Source organism: Mytilus galloprovincialis, chromosome 6, assembly GCF_965363235.1.
Source record: "Mytilus galloprovincialis chromosome 6, xbMytGall1.hap1.1, whole genome shotgun sequence".
NCBI lineage: Eukaryota > Metazoa > Mollusca > Bivalvia > Mytilida > Mytilidae > Mytilus > Mytilus galloprovincialis.
Genome location: NC_134843.1, coordinates 88,708,668 through 88,726,656, shown reverse-complemented (window position 1 = coordinate 88,726,656; position 17,989 = coordinate 88,708,668). Strand labels below are relative to the sequence as shown.

Genomic DNA, 17,989 nt, shown 5'->3' with positions numbered 1-17,989 from the left:
TTGACCAAGGGAAGGTACTTCAAAATCTCAACTAGTGTTGGTGTCAAAATGTTTTTATATTCTGAAAATGTAAGTGATCTCTACAGGTGGTTATTCCATTTTCAAAGTGTCTCCATGGTTACCTTTATGTTTAAATGGAACAGCCTTTATAAATATGATTAGCTTCAAGATGCATTTAGATTTTTGTAGAACAGATTATCCACAGCTTTAGTGATCCTTAATTCAGCTGGTTTCATTTACAAGTGAAAATTTAGGAACATAAATATGAGGATTTTTGCTAACTGGAAAATCCTTTCTTTTAAAAAATCATATTTTATACCTTGAAATTTTGAGAAAAGTTGTGAGTAACATTAATGCTAATAGAAGTTTGGATATATTTATATAAGTATTATGGTAATTTTGAGAAACTCATTAAAAGTATATTTTTAATTACAGGCTGCTGCAGCATTGTTACAGACATTTTTGAAAAATAGGAAGATTCCAGAAGAGAAAGAAAACAAGAAAAATGTGAAAACTCTTGAACAGAAAGAAAACAAGAAAAATAAATCAAAGGTATGTTCTGAAAATGAGAAACTTCTACATTATATGGTTGAAAACAGCTGAAGGACGCCTCCGGGTGCGGGAATTTCTCGCTACATTGAAGACCTGTTGGTGACCTTCTGCTGTTGTTTTTTTCTATGGTCGGGTTGTTGTCTCTTTGGCACATTCCCCATTTCCATTCTCAATTTTAATTAACATATTTATAATTAATAGAATTAATAGAAAAATAATGCCTAAAGTTGTTCAAGATAACTATTTGCTGTTGAAAAGAACAAAAGGTTCAAGATACCATTTATTGTTACATTTTTGCCCTCTTTTAATAAAAGAAACCTTAATTGATATTCTTACATATGAAAGACATTACTGTAGTCCGAAAGCTTTTTCAAGCATTTTATCTGAAAATTCAAATTTTTACCTATTCATGTAAATAAGACTAACAATGCCTTTTATGCACCTACCATTTTGATTTACAAGAGAAATTATTGATAAAATATCTAAAATCGATCATACTATCATTCACATGTATTGGTATTGACTTTTTCTATTTATAGAATAGTGTGATGAGACAGCCAATAGGACCAGGAACCAGTGATAAACTGGTAAAGGAAGTGGAGGAAACATTACCTAATGGAATGCACTCTGCTAAAGGAAGGCGGGCAATGTTCAAAGTTTACAATAATGCAATGGGTGTATCTGATAATGGTATGTTGTAGTATATATGTCATGCATTTGAAAATCATTGAATGAGGCACAGAATATCCACTACCAGCAACCATCTTATTTTGGTTTGCAAATTCTAAAAAACTTCCATGTAAAGATTCATCTCTAAATGGATTGAAACTGATCTGTGGCAAACAAGATGGCATTGGTAGCACATGGTTTCAATTGAAAGCACATGAGAAATTATATTTTCTAAAGAAAGGCAGTCAGAGTCAATCTTTGTGATTGGCCAATTTACTAGAATCTTTTCTGCTGAAACTAAAAGGCAAAACATTTTGACACTTGTAGTGATTAAAAACACTGAATCTAGAACATAATTAGTCTGACTATAATTTTGACATTGTAATGGTAAATTTATGAGGCTGCTTTAAAATCTTTTATAATATGATTTAGTGAGCTAGGCTACTGATCTGTTATTTTCAAGCTAACCTCAAATACCATGGCTCTTACTATAGTTCAGAATACTCAACACACAAGAAACAAATACTGTAAATTCAGATATTATTGCAAGTATTTATTATTGCGCCTGTTTAATTCATATTAAAAAATCAAAATACAGTTTAAATTATTATAACCCTGCAGATTTTTTGCAATAATAAAAAAACATCACGACAATTTCTGAATTTACAGTACCTAAATCAATGTCTGGTTTGATCTATCAGTAAATGGAACCCAAGGTCTCCCATACTCAATATATAGTTGATCAGTTAACCAAACGAAAGCTTTATCTTTTAAATAATTATCATTTGGTCTACTTGTGAAATAAAATTACTTCATATTTGACAATGATGAGTTGTAAATTTATTTAAAAAATCGGGTAATCAACTACATCCAGTTTTCTGATTCTTTAAAAATTACAAGTTGTGGAATAAGAAAATACTAGCATGGAGGTCTTTAGTTAGGTCAAGCCATATTTTTTGTGTATCAGTGAAAGTTTATTTATGACATAAAACATATAGGTAATGCTGAAAACGCATAATTAACAGAGTCTGGTGATGATTTTTGTTGAAGAACCTTTAGCACAACAACTCATTCTTATTCTTGTTGTATTTGAACTACAGTGTAACATGTTCTTTTTCAGATGACCATGAAAATGCTAAGTTACAACAGTCGTATGAAAGAGAGGAATTATTGTATTTAGCATTATCTCCCCTTTCAAAGAAATGTCCTACAGAGTTATCCTACCTTAGTAAAGTTTTCCCTGATGTTTGCTTCACACAGGTTAGTAGAACCACCATGACTTTTTATGGTGATGTGAAAATGAATATTTTTAATGGTTTATGTTTTTGGCAGTTCCGTGTGTCCGTATGTCTGTCATACTTCAGGCTAAAGTTTTTGGTCAAAGTAGTTTTTGATGAAGTTGGAAGTCCAATCAACTTGAAACTTAGTACACATGTTCCCTATAATATGATGTTTCTAATTTCAATGCCAAATTAGAGTTTTTACCCCAATTTCACAGTCTACTGAAAATAGAAAAAAATGATAGTGCGAGTGGGGCATCCATATTCTATGGACACATTCTTGTTAGCTCATAATTTTTGTTTGGATTTATTTTAAATGACTATGAATATTTGATATCAATTTTGATTAGGATAAAGATAAATGTACCCCAGAAAAAGAATACAGTTGATAAATTATGTTAATATGTAATTAGCAGTCCTTTATTGGCTCTATATAAAACTTATAATTAAAGGTTATTTTCTGGTTTAACAATATTATGTGTTCTTCAGGTCGACAGATATTTCCACAAAGACAGTTTACCTGTTAAAGACTACAGTTGGAGTTGTCCTATAAGGGGGACGACTAAACAAGATACCAGTTCAGTAGACAATGGAAAGCAAGCATTCAATTCTAATTTTCTTAGACGAGGGTTCAGTTGTCCATCTGGAGATTTGAATACTGATTCCAACAGTTCTAGAGAGGAAGTTGGAAACTGTCAGAAAAACACAACTGGATATGGAACTCCTTCACTAAGGAGAGCATTTAGTTATCCTGAAGGAGAATCCAACAGTTTTTCGAACAATGGACACAGAAATGGCTTCCCAACCAAAGAAGGGTTTGGATCAAGGGATTTCAGTAATGGATTCAACAAAGCTATTTCATCTTATGGGAGCCATGACCAGGAATCAAAGGAGCACAATTTTAACAACAACAGAAATAGTTTTGGATCCCTAAGTGACAGACAGACAAGTCAAACAGAGAACAATAAGTTTGGCAATCATGATAACAACGGTCAAAGAAAAGGATTTGGTTCTCCCAATAACAACAGTGAACTTACCAGTTGAATTATGGGAAATTTAGTTTCTAGAAAATTCATCTAAATGGTGATAAGCTTTACAAGCAATTTGCTTTTTGTAGGTTTGTCTTAAAATACAATCAATATGTCTATCAATCATATTGACCTATGATAGTCTCAAAAAGAAGTTTGTGGTCTTAGTGTATTCACTGAGGTCTTGAAATTATATAAAACTTCAAAGGAATTTTACATTACTATTTTGTCTTTAAGTCAAATGGTTTAGGCATTTTACCTTTGTCTTGAAGTTAGACATATTAGTGGTCAAGATACAGTGCACATGCAATATAAAACTAGGCTTAAGACTTTGCATATTTTACGCTATTGATTGTTACAATGTGTTCAGTTTCCTGTTTTCAGGCTTTTGTAATTCATATCTGGATTAATTCTATATAAAGGGTGCCAAATATAGTTATGTAGATCTTATAAACATATATGTAAATGTCTGGTTCTGTATTTCCATGTATGAAGTTGAAAGAATTTTGTAATTCAGCAACCTAATATTGCAATTTGTTGTAAAAACATTACAAGTGATAGTTATTTTTTTATATTTAAACTGTGATGCATTTCTGGTGGCATTAATTTTGTATTACTAAAGACTTTTGAGTAAGAAAAATAACCAATTTATTATTAATCGAATAAAAAATATATAGCAAAGAAATAATAACCATATTAATATTGTAGTGAAAATACTTTATATTCATTCTAGTCACTTTGTTGAAAATTCAGATTTATATTTTTGTTTCATTTATTCAAATTTAAAAGCATAGATTCAGCTATTATTTTACAGGGCATTAGACTTTATTTTAAACATTCAGCACTGAAGAAATGACTTTTGTAAGATATGATATCCAAGTAGGGAGTAGAATAACCACTATTATTATAAATATATTTCTGATATGATATAAAGAATGTTTCAGGACACGAAAGAGATAAAATCTAAAAAATAAATCATAAAATCAGGTTCAAAAACAAGCTGTGATACATTATAATCAACACATTTATTTTATTCATTTCTCATTAGACATATGCTGTAAATCTGCATATTCATTTTTTTCAATAACCATTGACTATATGAAGGCAGTGTTTTCCCCAGAAATTTGTTAAGGATACAAAAATTCAAGTGCGCGTAACTCTTCTTTTAGAGTAAACTTTTGTGATCGGAAGCAATCAATCCTAAATCATGACGTTAAATATTAATTATAATGCCATATGAGAATGTATGACATGTGTTTAATAATGCAGAGTATTAATGAATTACAAGAATTTATAGGCCTATATGAAATAAATTGATTTTCATCCCAAAAGTCAAGACCAGTTTCCATAGTTTAATTGATATTAATTACACTTTCATGTGTATTATTGTTAAAACTGATCTGTGGAAATTACATATACTGTAAACGAAACTTTACAAATTTGTCAAAGTCAAAACCATTGAAATTGTTTACTATTGTCATTAAACACGCTGCAGCGACTCTGTGCCAGTGTAAAAGGTGTTGATAGACATAAATTTCCTAACACAGAACACACGAATTTACCATGATTTAGGTTGATGTTCAATAATCATTTTATTTCTACAAACATGACAGTTTGAGACAAATTTACCTTGCAAGCAACTTTTTTATACCCCACCTACGATAGTAGAGAGGCATTATGTTTTTTTCACTTTATCTTAAAATATTTCACTCCTCGTTATCATTAATCAAAGTTTATTTTAATTTTCAAGTACAAATACTCTCATTCATAATTTTCATCGTAAATATCTTTAGCAATGTGTATTCAACACGTTCATTGGTGTGTTAAATAAAGATTTCACAATTGCAACAAGTGTGTTACGATATTTCTCTACTAAAGACAGTTAAATTTTAATATTTATAGCTCTGGGCTTGCCGAGTGTCATATCGGCCTGGGGAGAACACTGGAAGTTCATGCTTTCTAGTTTAGCTTTCATTGCTCAGTAAGAATTTGGCATTTACATAAATATATTAGATATATCCTGGTCAAATACTCATATTGTTAAAAGTTACTTAGTAGAATTTAGATGCAGAGGTTGTGTTACTATTTCATATTCCATTCTTACTTTGATTTGTTTAAATTTACAAAAAAAGGTATTGGTTGTGGTGCTATTCTGTTTTTTCTGTTATAACTTTGTTCAGCTGTATATATTTTTGTTGACACTTTGCATGAAAATGGCTACAGGACTTATTTTTTAGTTCTTAACCATTTTCATTTTTATAGGGCATTTAACATGTATGCACTAGGCATGATAGTGCTGACATGTTTTTGTTGATACACTTAACATGTTAGTGCCCTTCTAAGTTTTTGTTAATAATTTTACAAAATAGTGCCCTGTAACATGTTTTTTTTACAATGCATAATAATTACTTTAAGGGCAATTCCAGACAAAAATATGTTATTAATTCATTAAATGGTGCTAAAGAAAATTGGGTATGGTGCTAATAATAATCATTGTTTATTGTAAACTGGGCTTTTAGTTTGATGATAACATGTAAACATTGTAGTTTATTCAGACTAAAAATATCTATGGAACATTTGATTTCTGTTTTTTTAATTTTTGAAATACATGTATGCTTGAAAATTGTTATTTTCAATTCATTCCTGACATTTATCTAAGTGATTTGCTCGACATTATTATGCTATTGTCATTATTTTATTTACACATTAATATTGAAGAATACTTGTAGTTTACTTTGTACATGAAAATAGTCAGTAATTGTGCTCATGGACCATGTGACAACAAATATGTATAGTAACCATTAGACTACAAAAATGTATGGTAAACAATATGTTTCATTTCATCGCTAGCTAAATGATTGTACAACTTTTTCCCATTGACTAAAATATATTAATCCACTCTCAATTTTCAATTTTTGAAATAAAAAAAAAATCTCAGAAAGCCTCTCATTTCAAAGTGTAAGAATTCAACAACTAAGATAAATAATATGATCAATTGAGGGGAAGAATCTATATGTATATAATAGGATATTCATTTTTTTCAATTTTCTATTTTTATCATTACAAGAATGATTGACAATCATTGATGGACTAAGCACAGTATCCAAGACAACAACGAGTGTATTGTAAGCTGCTTAACCATTCTAAAACAATATTTTTGTCTAGTCAATATAAGTTTTGCAGCATGTACGGTCAATTTTTTATGTGCATACTGTGAATCATTCAAGTTATGAAAATGGACGTGTTGATAATTTTGACAGCAGCATTACAATGAAGATAATTATATATTGTATATTAAAATTCAATAATACTACACTATTGATGATAGTTTCCAACTTAGTGATAATATTTTCCAACATTACAATTAATGAATACCAGCCTATGGTTGATGGTTTCCATTATTAGATTTAATCAAAGTTTCCATTATAAAAATTGCATAAAACAAGCCTATGTTAATCAGCTTCCAATATAAAAATTCCATAAAGCAAGTCTTTGTTAGGTAGTTTCAAATATAAAAGTCCCTCAAAGCAAGATTTTTAAGATAGTAACCAATATAAAAATCTGTCAATACAAGCATAAGGCTTCCAATATAAGAATCCACTAATATCAGTCTAGGATTTGTACTAAACAATACATAAATTCCCAATTCTAGCCTATTGTTGGTAGTTTACAATATGAAAAATCCACTAATATCAGGCTATGGTTGTTAGTTTAGAATACATAAATCAGGCTAGGGTCAGTAGTTTCCAATATTAAAATCCACTACTATCAGGCCAGGGTTGGTATTTTCCATATTTAAATCCAATAGTATCAGGCCAGGGTTTGTAGTTTTCAATATTTAAATCCAATAGTATCAGGTCGGGATCTGTAGTTCTCAATATTTAAATCCAATAGTATCAGGCCAGGGTCAGTAGTTTTCAATATTTAAATCCAATAGTATCAGGCCAGGGTTGATAGTTTCCATTATTAAAATCCACTACTATCAGGCCAGGGTTGGTATTTTATAATATTAAAAGTGTTTATTATTCCATTATAGATAAACACCAAAATAGCCTAGTGTTTACCTTATCTTGGTTGTATCTTTCAGTATCAATAAACTTTTCTCTTATGTTCAATAAAGCTTATGCTGATGTTTTAGGACCAGTTAAGGCTGAAACTGTCAGTGTTGAAATTAAAACAAACTTGCAGGATTAAGCATAAACGGCAAAAAAGTGGCTAGAAAATGAATTTACCCCATAAGCTTTGATAGATAGCAAATTTTTAAAAAGTTGATAACCAAACATTGGTATTAAAAAGTCGCCGTTTTTACACTAAAAAGATATGTTTACTAAATATTATTTCCATTTTGGTTATATTATTTTAAACAAATGTCCAAATTGAATGACATTTTGTTATGTTTTTACATTTTAATAGTAAAGGAACTACAGTGTGACTTTTTCCACATTGTAACCATTAAGTCATATATCATTTAAAGATAACTAAGGTCTTTGGTATAAATAAATATTTTTACACTTGAAAATAATAACTTTACATAAGACTGGTACTTTGCAGAATAATAAGATTTTTGGCAAATTTGACAAAATTTTCAATTAAAACTAGAATTTTATTACAAATTTATCTTTTACAGATAGTTATGAAAGGAAATCTTGCTTTAGAAAGAAACAATATTTTAGATTTTAGAGATCTTCAAATATTCTTAAAACATGTATTTACAAATTATTAAAACCAAATGTAGGCTGAAAGATTCTTTAGGGAAATGTTATTTGGTAAATTGATGATTAAATTGTTATCATTTTACTTGCCAATAGTGTTTATACAACCAGAAAAATGATGTTTAATTGTTAAAAAAATCAAACATAAAAATTGAAATCTTTCAGTATGTGTTCTTCTTTCAAAAAACTTATAGTAATTAAATATTCTGTCAAAGTATACTATAAAAATAAGAACATGTGATATGATTGCCAATGAGACAACTATTCACCACAGTTCAAATGAAGTGGATGTAAGTAATTATAGGAAGCTGTATAGCCTTCAACAATGAGAAAAATCCATACTGTATAGTTGCCTATAAAAGGCCCTGACAAATGAATATGAAACAATTCAGTGGAAAAACTTACGGTCTACATTAAAACAAAACAATGTATGAAAAACTTAATTGACAGACATGAACATGAACAAGGGACAGGCTCATAAAGAATGGGCATTTCAACAAGTTTGTGAGCACTCAAACCTCCCCTTAAGCTGGGACAGTGGTGTTACAGCACTACATAAGAATAATTATAGAAGTCATTAGAAACTGGCTTAACTCATCAGATCAATACAAAGCAGAAAACATCTGACTAAACCAAAACCAGAAGTGGCATTGTATCAGGATATTTATACATGTCTAACAACACAAAAGACAGATCTGAGAGTAATCACTGTTTCTGACACCCAATAACAAACATTAAAAAATTTCATCAATTAAAACATGAATATCTGTCAGTACACATAAAACATCCAAAGGATTTAGTGTAAAGATGTCATTAACAGCCGAAGAAAATTACAATCTTGTGTAATGCCGAAATATAGGTATTAACAGATTGTAGTACCTCTCAAAGTCTGAAAAAGCATATGTATAACAATAATATAGTTTTGATTTACTGGTAACAAAATATATTTAGCCAACAAAAAATAGTTGAAAGTGTGCTTATGGTTATTGAAAAACTGACCAAAACACAGAAACTTAGCATTGACCAATGAACCATAAAATAGGGGTCAATGTCAAATGATACCTGCCAGACAGACATGTACATCTAATTAGTTATCAAAGGTACCAGGATTATAATTTAGAACGCCAGACGCACGTTTCGTCTACATAAGACTCATCAGTGACGCTCATATCAAAATATTTATAAAGCCAAACAAGTACAAAGTTGAAGAGCATTGTGGATCCAAAATTCCAAAAAGTTGTGCAAAATATGGCTAAGGTAATCTATCTAACAGTCATTCTATACACCAATATAGTTAACATATTGATTTATATGGTACTTGAAAAACAGACCATTACACAAAAAAATAATGTTGCAAGGAACACATATACCATACTGAGTTATCCTTTTACATGAAATAAGTAAGAAATTCACACATTATTAAAATAAATGGGGAATGTGTACATAGGGACACAGATGATGCCTCTGCTAGCATATAACTTTATTAAGAGACATAACTCAAGAACTGTAAAAGTGAAGCTGCCAAAATTTGAACTTAAACCGAGTTTAGTGGTTATAAGCATTATATATACATTTTATTAAATTTAGTTGAGAAAAACTTAAGTAAAGAGAACAGAAATGGAAAACTTAGCAATTTTATACGACCACAAAAATAAAATAAAAATTAAGTCGCATATTGGTATCGTGTCATTGTCAGCATCGTCCGAAGATCAATGGTTTCAAGATAATAACTTAAGTTGAAGTCAATAGAAATCTATAAAATTTTAAAAAAAGGTTTATAACCACTAAAGGAAGGGTTTGGATAGATTAGTGTTCTTCCCAGGGCCTTTTAACATCATGGTAATGTGATGCTATTTTTATACGACTGAAAATTTTTTTTATATTGGTATGTCGGCATCGTCAGCGTCGTCCGAAGACAGATGGTTTCTGGATAATAACTTTAGTATAAGTAAACAAAAATCAATAAAATTTTAACACAATGTTAAAAGGAAGCTTGGGATTGATTTTGGGGGTTATGGTCCCTAAGGTTTAGGAATTAGGGGCCCAAAGGGCCCAAAAATAGCATTTATCTAGTGTCAGAACAATAAGTTGTGTAGAAGTATTTCAATTGTTCTGAAATTGTACCACAATGTTTAATACCATAAGTAGATGGTTTAGATATAATCTAAGGATTATGGGACAAATAGTCTAGGAATAAAGGGCCAAAAAGGGGCCAAAAACAAGCATTTTTGTAGTTTCAAGTCAATAAATTGGAGTTATCTTTCTTTGTCCACAATGATTGTTGAATTACCTAAAACCAATGCTTTATATAATCTTCTTTGAAAATTGGAGTTATCTTTCTTTGTCCAGAATAGAAGTTGAATCATCTTAAATCAATGCTAATACAATATACAATGCAATATTCACTTTACTACCAACTGATAAATTAAAGCAATCTTTACCATTCAGTGATTACAAGCACTAGGGTTACCATTCTAGATTTATGCCCCTTTACAAGTGGAAAAATTGAAGATTTTTTTAGTTTCTGTTCTCTTAACTTCAGTTTCTCTCAACTAAATTTAATAAAATGTGTATATAATGCTTATTACCTCTAAACTCAGTTTATGTTAATTTTTTGGCAGCTTCACTTTTACAGTTCTTGAGTAATGTCCCTTTATAACTTTATATGCTAGCGGGAGCATCATCTGTGTCCCTTTGGACACATTCCCCATTTTTGTTTTTAGAAGTTACTATTCATTAATGTTAATTTTAACCATGACTGTATAACATTTTATATTTTAATATTTTAGGATGTATTTAAATGAGTAATTATTGTTGCAAACTCCATTAGAAATTTGAATTGAGATCATTTTTGGAATAAGGGAAAGGGGGAAATGAAAAAAATTGTGGTGTGGGTCAAATTTTTTTTCTCATTTCAGAATTTCAAAAGAAAATTTCTTCAAATAATTTTTCTTTGAGAGGATTAATATTCAACAGCATAGTAAATTGCTCAAAAGCCAAAAAAAAAGTTAAGTTTAATAGACCACATTCATTCTGTGTCAGAAACCTATGCTGTGTCAACTATTTAATCACAATCCAAATTCAGAGCTGTATCCAGCTTGAATGTTGTGTCCATACTTGCCCCAACCTTCAGGGTTCAACCTCTGCGGTGGCGTTAGCTAACTTCTTAATAGCTTTATATTTTAGAAGGTAGAAGACCTGGATGCTTCATACTTTGTATATAGATGCCTCATGTTACGAAGTTTCCGTCAGTCACATGTCCAATGTCCTTGACCTCATTTTCATGTTCAGTGACCACTTGAAAAAAAAGTTCAGATTTTTTGTAAAGTTGAATTCTCTCTTATTATAAGTAATAGGATAACTATATTTGATATGTGCGTACCTTGCAAGGTCCTCATGTCTGTCAGACAGTTTTCACTTGACCTCGACCTCATTTCATGGATCAGTGAACAAGGTTAAGTTTTGGTGGTCAAGTCCATATCTCAGATACTATAAGCAATAGGGCTTGTATATTCGGTGTATGGAAGGACTGTAAGGTGTACATGTCCAACTGGCAGGTGTCATTTGACCTTGACCTCATTTTCATGGTTCAGTGGTTATAGTTAAATTTTTGTGTTTTGGTCTGTTTTTCTCATACTATATGCAATAGGTCTGCTATATTTGTTGCATGGAATGATTGTAAGGTGTACATGTCTAGCGGGCAGATGTCATGTGACCTTGACCACATTTTCATGGGTCAGTGGTCAAAGTTAAGTTTTTTAATTTTGGTCTTTTTATCTAATACTATATGCCATAGGTCAACTATATTTGGTGTATGGAAATATTTTATGATCTTTACGTCAGTCGCACAGGTTTTATTTGACCGTGACCTCATTTTCACGGTTCATTGCAGAGTGTTAAGTTTTTGTGTTTTGGTCTATTTTTTCTTAAACTATAAGTAATAGGTCAACTATATATGTTGTATAGAAGCATTGTTAGCTGTACATGTCTGCCTGGCATAGTTCATTTGACCTTGACCTCATTTTCAGGTTCATTGGTCTTTGTTTAGTTATCTTGGTTAATGTTAAGTTTAGGTGACAGTTGTAATAAAGCTTAGCTTTATACTTAGGACTATCAACATAATATTAATGATTAGTATAGAAGGCGAGACATTTCAGCGTGTGCACTCTTGTTTGAAACAAGATGGTGTTTTGAATTTCCTTGTTTACCAGGATGCTATATGAAATATCTGGAGAGAACACTGTAGATATAGGGGGTTATGGTCCAAACAGTTTGGGAATAATGGGCCAAAAAGAGGCCCAAAAAGGCATATTTCTAGTTTTCAGACAATAACTTGTGTTTAAGTGTATGGATCTTTTTGAAATTATAACACAAGTTTACATACCACAAGTGGATGGTTAGGGATGGCTTTGGGGGTTATGGCTCAAATAGTTTAGGAATTAGGGGAGAAACAAGGGTTTCTTGGTTAATTGACAATTAGGACAATTTTAAAGCAGTGTAAGAGAGGTAATCCAAAAGTAATCCAAACATAATATGTTGGATTACCTCCCTTTCACTACTATAAAATTATGTATAAAGAAATATAGTATTTTCTTGAAGTGGTTAGCTGTCAATTTACTGTCAGAAGTTACTATTAAAGTTATGCTGATGTATTAATTTTCTATTATAAGACTTTTAAATGTATTTAAATTGGTAACTATGGTTTCATCTCCAATGGAAATTTAAAGTAAAATTATGACCATAACTTGCAGAAAAGAAAAAAAAATTGGAAAAAAAGGGGGGGGGTTGAAAAAAAAATTGGGGGGGATACAATTTTTTGGGGGTTGGGGTAAATATGCAAGAGCATTTTTTTGGGGAGGGGGCAATTTGCAACAGCATAGTGTATAAGACAAAAGCAAAAAATTGAGCACATTACCAATTCTAAGTTCTTTCACTACAGTTGTTCTGTGTCCCAAACCTATTATGTGTCAAATATTTACATGTACTTACAATCCAAATTCAAACCTGTATCAAGCATGAAAATTGTGTCCATTTTTTCCTCAACAGTTTAGGGTTGGACCTCTATGGTGGTATCCAGCTGTGCTTGGTGAAGCGATTTTTCCATTTGTAAAGGGGCATAACCCTAGAATGGTAATAAAAGTGCTTGTAAGCACTAAATGGTAAAGATTGCTTTAATTATCATTTGGTAGTAAAATTGAAAATGGCATTGTATAAAGCATTGGTTTTAATTGATTCAACTACCATTCTGGACAAATAAGGATAACTCCAATTTTCAAAGAAGATTTTAAAAAGCATAGATTGTAGTTGATTCAACTATTATCATGGACAAAGGAAGATATCTTCAATTTAAAAAAAAATATTTGATAGATATTTTTGAAATTTTTCAGAAATTTTTCCATTTGAAAAGGACATAACTCACGAACAGTGCACTACCAAAATTCAAACCTGATCTGAATATAGTGGTTATATACATTGTGTATAAGTTTCATAACATTTAGTTGAGGCAAACTAAAGTTAGAGAACAGAAACCAACTTTGGAACATAAGTTTGTCCGTTCAGGCAGACAAGGGTAAAACATAATGCCCCCTCTGCTCCATTTTAAGTAGTCCTTGCACCATGAAAAGTCAAGGACCATGGTAATGAATTAAGATCATTTTCATTGCTCTTTAGATCAATTGTGATGTTTAGATTAAAAGAAACCTCCCTTCATTATTCCAATTGTAAATGTAACTTCAGTTTTGAAAAGTAACTGTCATTCATAACAGCTGCACCTGATAGAAAGTCAGCTGACATTTCAGTTAATGTACGGTGTGCTTGTATGTCAAAGAATAAAAAAAACAGATGCTCCGCAGGGTGCAGCTTTATACGACCGCAGAAGTAGAACCCTGAACAGTTGGGGCAAGTATGAACACAACATTCAAGCTTGATACAGCCCTGAATTTGGATTGCAATCAAATTTTCGACAAAATATGAGTTTCTGACACAAAACAAACGTCAAGATCTTACAAACTTATTGCAAAATATCTTTAAGCATAATATACAAGTAGTGTAAGGGAGGTAAATCTGAACATACCCAATGTATGTTAAAGGGAAACTTCGCAAAAAAATCAAAAATTGATATTATGTTCATTCTGTATAAAAATGCTCAAATTCATAGATATTAAAGTTTTATTCCGCTAGATAAGCGATCACCATCGATTTTAAATTTAGAGTATCAATTCTCTGCGATCCGCCATTTTGTCTTCTTTCACGATTAATAAAAACGATATGTCTATAAACCACAAAGAAACAAAACTACAGTAACCGATGTAGTCGTAATTGCGTGTCGATATCTTGTCAATCGTACGGTTGTTTTATCTGACTAACTAACTTGATACGAAAAATATTCTTATTTTTTTAAATTACCATGGTCTGTTGTTTTTAAACTGTTGATATTGGAATTAGGTGAAAAGTCAAAGTTGAAATCATAAATAAGTGTTCCGTGAAAATTGTTTTCGAAAATCTAATTTGTTCATAATTCTTTAAAGTAATAAACAAATATATTTTGATCTTCCCTCATCTGATCACCAGCATGGCTAAAGGTATTACTTCCAAAGGTATTGTGAGGGGTGTGAGGTGACACGTCCAGGTATTCAAGCGATTTCCTGTCGGGCTTGCAAGTTCATGCATCGTTTCACTTCTGCAGGTATTGATCAGTGTACACGGCTGATAACTTATAACTTATAACTTTCCATTTTGAACTATCAGATGAATAATATACAACTCTGTCTTACTTGTCATTACTAAACTCATACGCTTGTTTATAAATAACATTTCTGGTGTAAAGAATATAATTCATAAACATATAAATAATACCCAAAAAATAAGATTTGATGAAATTAAAATCTATTTAAATATTTTTTCCAAGGGTGAATTTGGGAAAATGTAATATATAGTCATTGTCAATAGTAAAGGACAGATTGGAACAGACCAGAAATATTGATTTTAAAAAATGTACGCACTTGCCGACGATTCGTTTATACGACTGGATAGAAAGTTACGGAACTATAGCGCAATTTAAAATATATACATGTATACATTGAACATAAGAAAAAAACATATATTTTGAATAAATAGGGGTAAAAGTGTTGTAAATAGACTAGTCCACGTATGCCAACAGTATGTAATCATCGAATGTCGATAGACTATTGTATACCAGAAGAAGAAGAGAACCAATTTGATTTAAATACAGGTCGATGTATAACTTTTGCTTTGGTTCATTGAAGCTGTGGACCTAGTAAAATCACAGATTTATATTTCAATAAGATTGTTCTCGAACAAAGGAAGTAATTCGTCATCACAATTGTTATATATGCCACTGGACGAACACTAATTATCCCGAGGGAATGTGAATATTTTGCTGGGAAACTTTTGAGTATCAAAGTTTCAAATTAATTTCGGGATTTATTTTCTTTCTTGGTATTCAATAACAGAAAAAAGAATAAATTACTTGTTCGCTAAATAGGGGTATTCTTGTCAGATAAAAGACTTTTAGTTATATTTAAAAAATAGGGAAATATGACATTAAATTGGTTCTGTCTTTTTTTTAAACATCGTTAAAAAGATGTGTGTCTAAGGTGAACGCCACAAGAACTCTGTAATACTAGTACGAGAGTATAGCATGTAAACATTCCTTCTCAATAATATGGTTGTATTGGAAATCTTTTCATACAGATTGACAACTCATTGTCCGATATGCATGTAATATTTGCCACATGACGCCCATAGTTCTTTCTACCATCATCATCTTATTCTGTGATATTGCTGTAAACATCGATGGTTCACACCCAAACAAAATGGGAGTAATGGACCTTCAGAGCTTCTCCGTGTTATACACTTGTGAAATATATAGACGAAATTTCTGTATTGAAATGAATCTACATCTCACAAACAGGATTTTCAAATAACGATTGTGAGTAATCACCTTACAAACCAATATAAACGTATGGCAAGATATAACCATGAAGGAATTTAGTTTTTGTCAGACGCAAGAACTCATCACTATATATATCATAAACGTATACGTATATATATGCATACAGTTTCAAATATTAAGAACAAGCGGTCGATGTCGATAGTCTGTTTTCTAACTGTTCAGAGTTAGACATGTCACTTGTTCATTCTTGGAAGCCTTCATATTCCCCGTCTAACGATGGGAACTCTTTCTGATTGTGTTGACTATAAATGCTTGTATGGTAATTCTGTCGTTTATCTGTACAAGAGGTTGCATTTCCTCTCCTTTCCCAACAAACAAACGAACGAAACGCCACTAGTCTGATTTCGCTGGAGCTCATCCTCAAGGGCTCTTATACGTCAGGAAACTTACATGTATACTAATAATGATTGTTTCAAGAACAACGATGTATGGACGAACTATTATAAATTCGTCAATATCAGTTATGCATGACTAAAATATAACTTTTATTACAACTACTGTATTACTTATTTGGATTAATGACGGCTATCATGTTCAACATTGCACAAATATTATCATAGAATTTAAAAAAAAATCCTCAAAAATCCTCAAAAGAAATAATGCCTTAGCTTAGATAATTGATATTCTTTTCACAAAAAGTTCGTGTAAATGATTGTCAAATGAATTTAATTATGTAAGAATAAAATGTTAAAAAGAAACTAAAAAAAAATCATGCATGTTGTATGTTGTATTTTTTTGTCAATTAAAAACTTTAAAATTGCAATAGTTTTATTAGCATTTAAACACAGCCAGATTTGAATACAAGTTAAGAAATTCCGGTAAAGTCAATGATATCAAACAGATGTACAATGGTATATCAAATTGGGTAATATTGCATTTAGTTTTTATAAAAGATTAAAACTACTATTTTTTGCTTCATATTTGAATCTTTACGCCAATTGCCGCTAAGAAAGTAATCAAAAATTGTTTCCTTTTATTTTTATACACTTTCGGAATTACGAATCTGAATTTTATTTTCAATTAATTTACACAATTTAATTATTGTATCTTTATTCTCATCGTGTATTAAATCTTAGTGTATTAACATCGTGACAGCATACTCTTTCTAATCCTTTCTGTTTATCCTTTCCAAATAACAACATTTATACCTGTGTACGCTTGAACTCACACCTGCGGCTAAATAGCTACAAGGTAAACGAATTGACCTCAAGCCGAGAAATATACAGTGACCTTTACAAAATAATATACACACTCTGCTCACACATTAGTTGCATTGAAATGATTATCAAAACAATAACGGTAAATAGAACTGAAATATTTTCAGTTCAATATCAGTAAAAATGTTCAATAAATATTTTATGAAAAAAATCTCAACAATAATTAATTAAATTTATTCAAAAACATTTACTAGAGATAATTGTATAGGAGTTTAATTCAATCAATACAAAACGGTATATGCATATTCATTTTCGTTCATTCTTATATTGTGGTTCATAACTTCGACCATTCGTCAGCTGTGCGCTTTTAATTACGTATATTGTCGATAAGCTATAAGAGTTAAACAGATTTTATTTTTTCCCAGAATTCAATAAATCGGGCTAATACGTCACGACCCCCTCGAGAATTCAACCAAAAAAGTTACAAATACTTGATTTTCTCCGTTATTAGAAGGAATATAAATTTAAAACTTTGCAAATGTGTTTTTTATGTTAAGATGAACATAATTAGATGATAAGTAAAAAATCGCGGAATTTCCCTTTAAATATTTTAGAA

The 17,989-nt window shown here is 30.8% G+C and overlaps 1 protein-coding gene across 5 annotated transcripts in view; it reads left to right on the top strand.

Moving 5' to 3' along the window:
* LOC143080627 (uncharacterized) overlaps positions 1–8,405 on the top strand; it is a 29,442-nt gene extending 21,037 nt beyond the window's left edge. For all 5 annotated transcript variants that reach the window (XM_076256556.1, XM_076256560.1, XM_076256558.1 and 2 more), the window contains 4 exons: positions 436–552; positions 1,092–1,242; positions 2,342–2,481; positions 2,991–8,405. In XM_076256556.1, coding sequence (XP_076112671.1) covers positions 436–552; positions 1,092–1,242; positions 2,342–2,481; positions 2,991–3,545 — 963 coding nt within the window. In that variant the 3' untranslated portion in view covers positions 3,546–8,405. The remainder of the gene's footprint in view (positions 1–435; positions 553–1,091; positions 1,243–2,341; positions 2,482–2,990) is intronic.
* The last annotated feature ends 9,584 nt before the right edge of the window (positions 8,406–17,989 follow it).